The 9,762-nt window shown below is 49.6% G+C and overlaps 1 protein-coding gene across 1 annotated transcript; it reads left to right on the forward strand.

Annotated features, from left to right (window-relative positions):
• Positions 1–1,375: 1,375 nt before the first annotated feature.
• Positions 1,376–5,340, forward strand: adra1aa (adrenoceptor alpha 1Aa). Its single transcript, XM_056602842.1, has 2 exons — positions 1,376–2,267; positions 4,805–5,340. Exons 1-2 carry the CDS (start codon positions 1,376–1,378, stop codon positions 5,338–5,340), a joined length of 1,428 nt encoding a protein of 475 aa, XP_056458817.1.
• The last annotated feature ends 4,422 nt before the right edge of the window (positions 5,341–9,762 follow it).

Raw genomic sequence — 9,762 nt, forward strand, 5'->3', positions numbered from 1 at the left:
CAATCGCCATATATTATGTATATACACACACATTGTGTACAGTAGTGTCTATTTTTCTGGGTGCGAAGAAAAACAGCAACAAAATAAGTGATAAGGAATCACAATAAAATGGAGAAACACAATCCCATCTTACTTGATTACTAACTTAATACTAGTAAAAAAAACAATGAAATATGGAATCACAACACGAGTAAACCAATGGCAACATACAACTATTATATATATACACACACCTTGGGTTCAGTAGTGTCTCTGTGTCTGGGTGCAACACACCACCAAAAATAAGTGAAACCAATGAAACAGAGTAACACTGTCACATTTTCCTTGTTTTGAAAAGCTTGTTTCTAGTAAAAAGAATCGTATTAAATATGCTATCACAACGCGAGTTGTCTCTTTGTGTCTGGCTGCTGACACACCACAAAAATAAGTGGTGTGTTTTTCGTCAAAGCCCGTTTCCTCTGTTTCTGTTTCCAAAGGTCCCTGACCACGTGGCCGGAGCTGCTCTCGTCATGGTCGTCCGGCCTTGGCTCCCTGCCCAAGCCTGGCTCATCCACCCCTCTCCCAGAGCGTCATTAAGGACGGGACACTCTGCCTCGCCACGGCCAGCAGATCCAGTCACCATTCTGCAGAAGTATGATGATGCTGATGATGACGGCCATATCCCTAACTTCATTTAAAGCCCTAAAACCTTAGAGGCAGTAAACAGGTGCATTGAGACGCATGAGGATGTATTACAAATGATTTTGCCATTTTGGAATAAATGCTGTTCATATGGCCCTGCTGCATAATCACTTTAACATCAGTGACATTTTTATAATAGATTATCCCGTGTCATCCCTGGTGCTGTGCTTTGCACAGATGATTTTTTTTCCAGCCGGTGCCTCCGCCTGCTGCAACGCTCAGTCAGCTGCCCCTACGATAGCGACATCCTCATTTAAATGACGTGTTGACAGCGCCGACTTAATGTTGTCGTTATTGTAATGGCTCTCATTACACCGGTCTAAATCCCTGTTTCCTTCCCCGGCTCACCCCCTAGTCCAGCAACAGAGACCAGAAGATGGTAAACGGTGAACGGAATGCATTTACCTCATTCTATGGTCACATTCACACACCGACAGCGATGACAACCATTCAAGGCGACAGTCAGCTCGTCGGGAGCAGTTAGGCTGAGGTGTCTCACTCAGGGACACCTCGACGCTCAGCTATAGGAGGAGCCGGGGATCGAACTAGCCACCTTCCGGTTACCAGCCGACCTGCTCTATCCCTTGAGCCACATGCCACCCAGATGCCTCCCTTTGGTGTACATCTGGGGCACAGGGCAACGTAACCCCTCATGGCTGCGTTAGAGCAGATGGTTCGCTCTCTCCCGGACGGCATGACCTCGGAGCCTCCCGGTCACAACTGCTCCAACTGCAGCAGCCGGTGGCCGGGGCCGGGGTTCAACGCGGTGAAGGCCGTGAGCCTGGGTCTGGTGCTGGGTGGCATCATCCTGTTTGGCGTGGTGGGCAACATCCTGGTCATCCTGTCGGTGGCCTGCCACCGGCAGCTCCGGACGGTCACCAACTACTTCATCGTGAACCTGGCGGTGGCCGACCTGCTGCTGAGCTCCACCGTGCTGCCCTTCTCCGCCATTCTGGAGATCCTGGACCGCTGGGTGTTTGGCCGGGTCTTCTGCACCGTGTGGGCGGCGGTGGACGTGCTGTGCTGCACCGCCTCCATCATGAGCCTGTGCGTGATCTCCGTTGACCGCTACGTGGGCGTCAGCTACCCGCTGCGCTACCCGGCCATCGTGACGGAGAAGCGGGCGTTCCTGGCGGTGGTGGCCCTCTGGGCGCTCTCCGTGGTCATCTCCATCGGCCCGCTGTTCGGCTGGAAGGAGGCGGCGCCGGAGGACGAGACGGTGTGCAAGATCACCGAGGAGCCCGCCTACGCCGTGTTCTCGGCCGTGGGCTCCTTCTACCTGCCGCTGGCCGTCATCCTGGCCATGTACTTCCGGGTGTACGTGGTGGCCCACCGGGAGAGCCGGGGCCTCAGGGAGGGCCACAAGACGGAGTGGTCCGACTCGGAGTGCGTGACGCTGCGCATCCATAAGGGAAACGCCGCCGCCGCCGCGGTGACGGAGGAGGACGACGCCCTACGGAGCCGCACGCACTTTGCCCTCCGCCTGCTCAAGTTCACGCGTCAGAAGAAGGCGGCCAAGACCCTGGGCATCGTGGTGGGCTGCTTCGTGCTCTGCTGGATGCCCTTCTTCCTCGTGCTGCCCATGGGTGAGTGATTATGTTGCCGGCGTCCTGTCTGTGAACACCCCCCCCCCCCTGGGGGGGGGGAGCCGAACGTTTTAGCACACGCACTCCGGGGAGAAGCACTGGAGAGAAGTGAACCTTGTTCATTATTGAACTCGGTGGTTGTGCGGTTAACGAAGGAACAATGGGCATCCCATAATAATGATGCCATTTGTTTATACCTCCTTTCCAATTAATCATGGCCGGGACGCCCTCTTGCAGCCGTGATCGGGCCAAATTAAAAACAGGCATGCATTAATTGCGTATAACTATTAATAGAGCGTATGACTTCCGATCTCATTAGAGTGACAACGTTAATTGAATCTCTTTACCAGACGGGCCGGGGAGCAGCCCTCTGTGATGCAGATGAGCTGGAGGAATGGCGGGGCGGGCGATCGTAAATCCTGGAAATAATTCCACAAACCATTGTGCTACTTATCCTTGGCCATTAAAAAAAACCAACGTGATCTATAAATAGACCGCTACTCAGACAGCTCCTGGAGCCTTCACCTCTCTCTCTCTCTCTCTCCTCCTCGTCACTCTTCTCTCTCTCTTCTCTCTCCCTGCTCTCTCCTCTCCCGCTCCCCCTCTCCACTCCCTCTTCCCTCTCTCTCTCTCTCTCATCCTCGTCATCTCTCTCTTCTCTCCGTCCCTCTCTGTCCCTACTCCTCTCGCTCAGCTCTCTCCTCTCTCCTCTCTCTCTCTCTCCGTCCCTCTCTCTCTCTCCGTCTCTCTCTCTCCGTCTCTCTCCGTCTCTCTCGGTCTCTGTCTCTTGCTCTTTGAACACAAGGGCTTTTAGGACACTGGGGTTTCACGACAAGCATGGCACCCTCTCGTTTTTCCTCCTCCTCGGCCTCATCCTCCTCCTCCTCCTCCTCCTCCTCCTCTCCCCCCTCCTCCTCTCCTCCCCTCTCTCCTCCCCCTCCTCCTCCTCCCCTCCTCCTCCTCCTCCTCCTCCTCCCCCTCCTCCTCCTCCTCCTCTCCTCTCCTCTTTCACCTACACTGTATCGCAATGTCATCGGAGGCGTGACACAGAGAAAGAGAGATCAGCAATAATGGCTAAGTCAGGGCTCATTGGACATATTGATTGGGTCAGGGACATCCTGTGATTTTTTTAAGAGAACACCAAAAAAAAGTGAGGTTGCACATGCGCACACGCACGGTTGCAGTGCTTGTGTGTTCACAAGAGGAACGCCCCTCGCTCTGTGTTTAAGTGGCAGAAGGCGAGCTCCCCTAGGGTCTGTGTCCTATCTGCATTTGCATGCTCTTAAATATAGCGACTGCTACTGTTTGGATTAGGCTTCTTCTTCCAGTGGCTTCCAGGCGTCCAACTCCATGACAGTGAATGAAACAATGGAGAAGCGGCCGTGGTAGTAGCAGGCCTGTAGCCCATTTGGGGATTTGTGCAGAAAGGATTTAGCAGGATTAGTGGGGGGTTTTTCATACAAGATAAAGGAAACGTAGATGTGATCCAGTCAGATACCAGGTGAACACCAGATTTGTGCTTCGTTTTTGGGATTGTGTTTCTCTGATCTCCCCGCCACAGCTTTTGATCTCCCTCACAGAAGGTAAAGCAGTTGAAGATCCGAATGAAGTCAATGAGTTTATGAGGATATTGTTCTATAGTATCTTTCTGTTAATCCAACATAAATGAAAACACTGCCTGACTACATTCCGCATCGATTTGAGAGATTTCGTTTTTCAACTGAAAGCCAGCCACCTCCCATTTGATACATTGACACGTTTTGGTGACCACACCTGCAATAAAAACGTCAGTTTAAACCCAGAAAACACAAATCAATCAAGCGCAAAAGCAATAATAGGCCGTTGTTTTTGGGGCCATAGGGGGATGGAACGGATGACTTGCTCAGCCGGGCGTAAAATCCATGAGCTCTTGAACCCCTCACCTCTCCGCCCGATCCATCCTCACCCCACGATGACATCTCTCCAAACCCCCACGTTAGCTGTCTCCGACGGAGATGGAATTCATGAGTCGAGCTGGTAGCCGCTCTGAGATAGATGCTCAATATGCCTGCCTTCCAGCGAGTCGGCCGTTTAATTATTTGAACGTGCTACTGGCCGCCACTGCATATGCAAGCCGTCACCGATGACATTGAAGCGTACACTACATGTAATGAGCCAGTTAATCAAATCGGTCACTTTTTTCATTATCAACCCTGAACATACTTTTTCTAAAGTGTAAAAAAAATTAAATATTGAAAGCAGAGCATTTCTTCAACAACGTCTTTTGATGACATTGGAGTTTACAGTGTGCCAAGGAAGGAATGATGAAAGAGCCGTTCAAAGTGAGACACTCGCCCCAAAACCCACGCTCCTCCTCTGAACAGCCTTTGATAAATTGTTTGTTTCCGAACACTGCACAATAAAACGCAGATTCAAACCAACAAGTCCTACTGTTGTGTTCAGGCGCAGGTGCCAACCAAGTTCTGTCATTTGTCTCCTCATCTCTGTCCCCGACTTTATGCCTCCCCCTCTCTCTGCATCTCCCACGCCTGACACAGGTGCCATGTTCCCCAAGTACCGACCGTCGGACACCGCCTTCAAGGTCACCTTCTGGCTGGGCTACTTCAACAGCTGCATCAACCCCATCATCTACCCCTGCTCCAACCTGGAGTTCAGGAAGGCCTTCCAGAGCCTGCTGGGCATCCGCTGCCTGCGGGCCCCGCCCAACAAGCCCCCGCTCCGCCTGAGTCCGCTGCAGGGCCAGCGCCACGCCCACCCGCTCGACCTCCACCTGGACGAGAGGCGGGACCCCTCGCGCCTCAGCCCCCTGTCCCCCGCGGGCCTGTCCCGCACGCCTTCCTCCAGGGACGGTCGCGAGTGGAGGGCCTCGTCCGGGCCGGGGGCCCTCGGGCGGGGCCCGGTGGAGAGTGGCGGGGCCAAGGTGGCCAAACTGTGCCGGAAGAGCTTCCGGACCAGCTGCTGCTGCGTCATGGTGGGTGGGCCCCCCCCGGAGCCCCGGCCCCCCCCTCTGGGCAAAGAGCTTCCCACCATTAAGATCCACCAAATGTCTCTGAGTGATGGAGAGCCGGTCTGACAGCAGGTCATCGGTAAGCCCCGCCTCCGTTACTCATCCCCTCTCCCGCCCCCGGGTGCTGCACTATTTATAATCTCTCGTAGAGACGCTGACAGACTGGACATGGCTTCCCGAGGAGCCGGCGGATGTGGGGGAGATAGAAAGACGTGCCATTATATACACAAAGCGTTGTGGATCAAAGTCTGTGATTGACCGGAATGAGTTGATGTTTACATTTCTTTCCTAACTGAACACTGTCAGAATTGCCTAACATGTTGTACATAAATGCCAGAGGATGATGAATATATTGTGTCGCATCATAAGCTGTCCCCAAAAAAGCGTTTTTCTTGCTGTATTTGTAGCCTCAATATACCGACTGTTTCAATGTTCAGACCTTGGTTTGTTGGATTCTACATCACAAACCCAGAAAGACTGTTGGTCTGTTGATTTAGAACAACAACAGCTTACGTTCTGAATAGAACTAATTTTGTTCATTCGTTTAACAATAGCCCCGTTAAAACCCTTTTACCTCATCGTCCAACCGTATATTTCCGGCAGATGGACTCTGGCTGTGATGCTTACCGGGGGGAATCGAAGTACCCTTGTGGTTTCTGACCTAAATCCCGACTGACCCACAAGCCTCTTACTTCACCAGATTCTGAGCTGCCAAGTCTTGACGTGTGCGGTTTCAAATATCCCACTCTCAGGCAGCACTCTTCTCATCTACGAATCGCATCACTCTCACACTGCTGCACTCGAGAGGGAATTATTTGGTTCCTGCCTCTGATTATTACAAAATTGAACGCGTGTCATGTAGTAAAGTGAGTAGAGGGGGTCGGGCCAATGTTAGCATTCGCCGCGGATACATGCGGCCGACTTTTGTGATGATTCCTGACAGGACAAAAGGGCAAGTAGCCTACTAGTATTGATCAGTTGCAGGCTTTTTCAACAGTAGCGTCACGTTGCCCTGTTTCTGAAAGTCTGAGCAATAGTTCCGACAATAGCCACGAATAGCATCAGCAAGCGCAGAGCTCATACGCACACACACCCACGCATGCACGCATGTGCCCTCGCACACACACACACATGCTCACACACAAACATACACTCTTTACAAGCACTCACACACAAACCCAGGTGCACACACGCAAACCCAGGCAGGCGCGCGCGCGCACACACACACACACACACACACACACACACACACACACACACACACACACACCACACACACACACACACACACACACACACACAACACACACACACACACACACACACCTAGGCAGGCACACACACACACAAATAAAAATGCACACACACTCCCCTGCCTACAGGCTAGCACCAAAAACTATTTAGAAAGGAGTGGGAGAAGGGGGGTGTTGTCAGCAGCAGACTGCAGCAGACCAACGGTCCCCTGTGTCATCGTCTGTCAAGCTGTAAATCACACCACCTTCTCAGACCCAGACCCGGGAGGAGGGGCACCCACCACCAACCACCCACGCTGCCTGGCCATCAAACGACAGACATTTTCAATCAATGTGCCCAGCCCAAGGCTGTTACTTATGAACAGGCGAAAGCCTAATGATGATCACAACCTTGATTAATTATCTTTGTGTTGAAATTTAAACTGAACACGTTTTTACCCTCAAACGCCAGACTGAGATTAAGGGGTTGGAACATTTAAAGTCTACACTTAAGAAAGGCTATTTTATGTCCTCCTGCTGTGATCTTGTCTGGTTGATGAGATGCTTTTGTAACATTGCTGACTACTTATTTCTTAAATGAAAGATAAAAAAATCTCCCAAGTAATCAGAAACATAATTAAACTGGTTCTGCTCTACCAACAACATCCTGAATTGCAGGTTGTGTAGACAAGTAAACACACTATGTTTTAATTCATCAGTGATTAGAACAGAGCCAATGTTGTTACTGGGAGGCGGGGGGGGTGGGGGGAGGGGGCTTGTGGGAATTGTAGTTCGCATGCCAATGGGCATGAGTCATATCTCAGTACAAAGTTTCCCAGGAGGCTTTTCCTTGCTCGTCCTACTGTTCTTTACGCTCTCCTGATCTGCTCAAGAAGTTGACTTAATGTTGCTCTCACGGCAGTGCGTCCATCCATCTCTAATTGGACGATGCATCAACAAACCGCAGGGCATGAGAAATGCAAAAAAAAGAAATTGCGATTCTCAGAAATAAAACCCAACCGAAGTAAACACTGTTATGTGAATGATCCGAACCGAGTTCATCCTTGGGTTTTATGTGTATGCCTGGTCATGAAGATGTCTGACAAGGCTCAAGGTCTCCATCTAGTGGAAGCAGATAGTTTGATACCAATGAGCACAGACTTTCTTTTCAATTAGCACCTCAAAAGTCACACTGGAGCGTGTGTTCATGAAACCCCAAAAGGCGCGTGTGCGTAGCCTGCAGTGTCCAATGATTCATCTTCACAAACGACTCGGGACAAGTGTGGTATTTACTGTATTTTTTAATCCACTGAAGTTAACACAGACTGGATCGAATAATAACGTTGGGGAGCTAGGATCTCCCCCAAATTCTGATTTGTCTACATAACATACATAACCAAGAGTATATCACTAGTTTGGAAGAGTGTGACAATGGTGCTCAACATCAAAAACTGAAAAACCATAACAAAAACAGAAAACCCTGCTGGCGTCTTACTACCGTGGCTTTGGAAACCAACACTTGACGTGGCGATAAATAAAGTATTGGTAGACGGGTTGAAGCAGAGCCCGGCAGAAGCAACAGCCGGGGGCTCTTTTGGTGGTCACTGATACTACCGCACACAGGACTGGGAGTCAACAACGTAGTTCAAGCAAAGGAGCGAGGGACTATCGGATATCTGAATTTCATTCACAACACTAATAGGGCTCGTAAGAGCCGCTAGTCTATCAACGATTTCATCGAGAACAACGGACACATCAGCAGCACACTGGAATGGATTCATATACAAACAGAAGCACCTTTCATCAGGTTGTTGTTTTTTTATCTCTTTTTAAAAGCGCACGTTTTTCTTCTCCAATTCTATCGCAGAACCTTCATAGATGCATGAGTCTAGTCTTGCAGTGTGCTATCATATCTTATAGAATAGGCAGGCAAGTAATTAGGTTTCAACGAATATCCTTAAAACATATCAATAATAATAATAATAATAATAATAGTCGTATCCGACACAAATCAAAGCCCCCTGCGACCTCTCAACAAACATATTCACCATTGGGGATCGGATGCAAAAACTACGGAGGTTTTATGACCGGAAAGTGATGGGTACGTAGCACCTGCTCATGTGGATGCGGGTTCGTTAGGATCAACTTATCTGTCCTCTGAACAGACACAGCATTGGTTGTATAGCACCAGGTGCAGAGAGCGTGGTTGGCAAACTAGGTGAGCGCTCGGTGCTGTGTGTTGGTTTTGTTGGGATGTCACTATGAACACACGTGTGTGGGGTTTGGAAACGCACAGAGCTCAAGCTTATGGTCTCTGAGCTGGAATAGAAAGACAAAACGAGTTAACATATAAAAAGTGAATGCCCTGAAATGCTGCTAAAAATCAATAATGTGCCTTTTTTTGTGGTCACAGGTTCATAGTTAAGAGTCAAGTTGAGTTTAACTGTAAATGTAATGCTAGAATACCATCTTTCAGTGCAACCCATGCACTACAACACGACTATGGTTTCAACATGGCTCAACAACAAAACAAACGTCACGATTATAACTAAAGAAAACCACAACTAGGTACCAGGGGGAATAAAGTCAATAAAACATGGCCTGTCTAGACACCATTGTAAGATCAACAGCTCAACGAAAGTTTCAGATTGTTCGCAATTTCAGCACATTTTTGTTGGTCTTACGTTTGATTGAAAGAGGAAGTTGTACTTAAATAAACATATAAATAGAACAAGACAAGAGAATATTAAAAACACATCCTTTTGTTCAAACCACGGTGACACAAAATGTTTCCCTTCACTGACTCGATATTTTATCATTTTTTTTAACTTTCGAACCAAGAAGGCAACTACATGACGTACACGCAAAATAATATTTAAATGTAAACAATATCGTCAAGAAAAAAAACGGTTAAGAACCTGAACAGAAAGATTAAAACAGAACCCCCTCTTTACACACGCCTTCTGGAAAAAATTAACACCTTAGAAAACAAAAACGGAGGATTCAAAACCAAACCCAGTGGCTGAGTGCAGTGCATGATGATGGGGAGATGGGTTTATTACTTGGGGGAGGGGGGTCGATGGGGAGGTGGTGGGGTGAGGTCGATGCAGGGGCAGATGCAGGTGCGGGTGCGTTAGGGTGCAACAGTTTGTTGCGCGGACCAGGTGCGATGTGACAGTGGTTTTAAGATGGCCGCCAGTCCCGCTGTCGCGTCGGCACCGCAGTGCCGTCGCGGGGGAGGGGGGGGGGGGGGGGT

The sequence above is a fragment of the Gadus chalcogrammus genome, chromosome 11, assembly GCF_026213295.1.
Source record: "Gadus chalcogrammus isolate NIFS_2021 chromosome 11, NIFS_Gcha_1.0, whole genome shotgun sequence".
NCBI lineage: Eukaryota > Metazoa > Chordata > Actinopteri > Gadiformes > Gadidae > Gadus > Gadus chalcogrammus.

Excerpts from the sequence above, each read along its gene's own strand:
- adra1aa (XM_056602842.1), top strand. The coding sequence starts at position 1,376 with ATGACCTCGGAGCCTCCCGGTCACAACTGCTCCAACTGCAGCAGCCGG. Across the intron at positions 2,268-4,804 it reads CTTCCTCGTGCTGCCCATGG|GTGCCATGTTCCCCAAGTAC; the intron begins GTGAGTGATTAT and ends CGCCTGACACAG.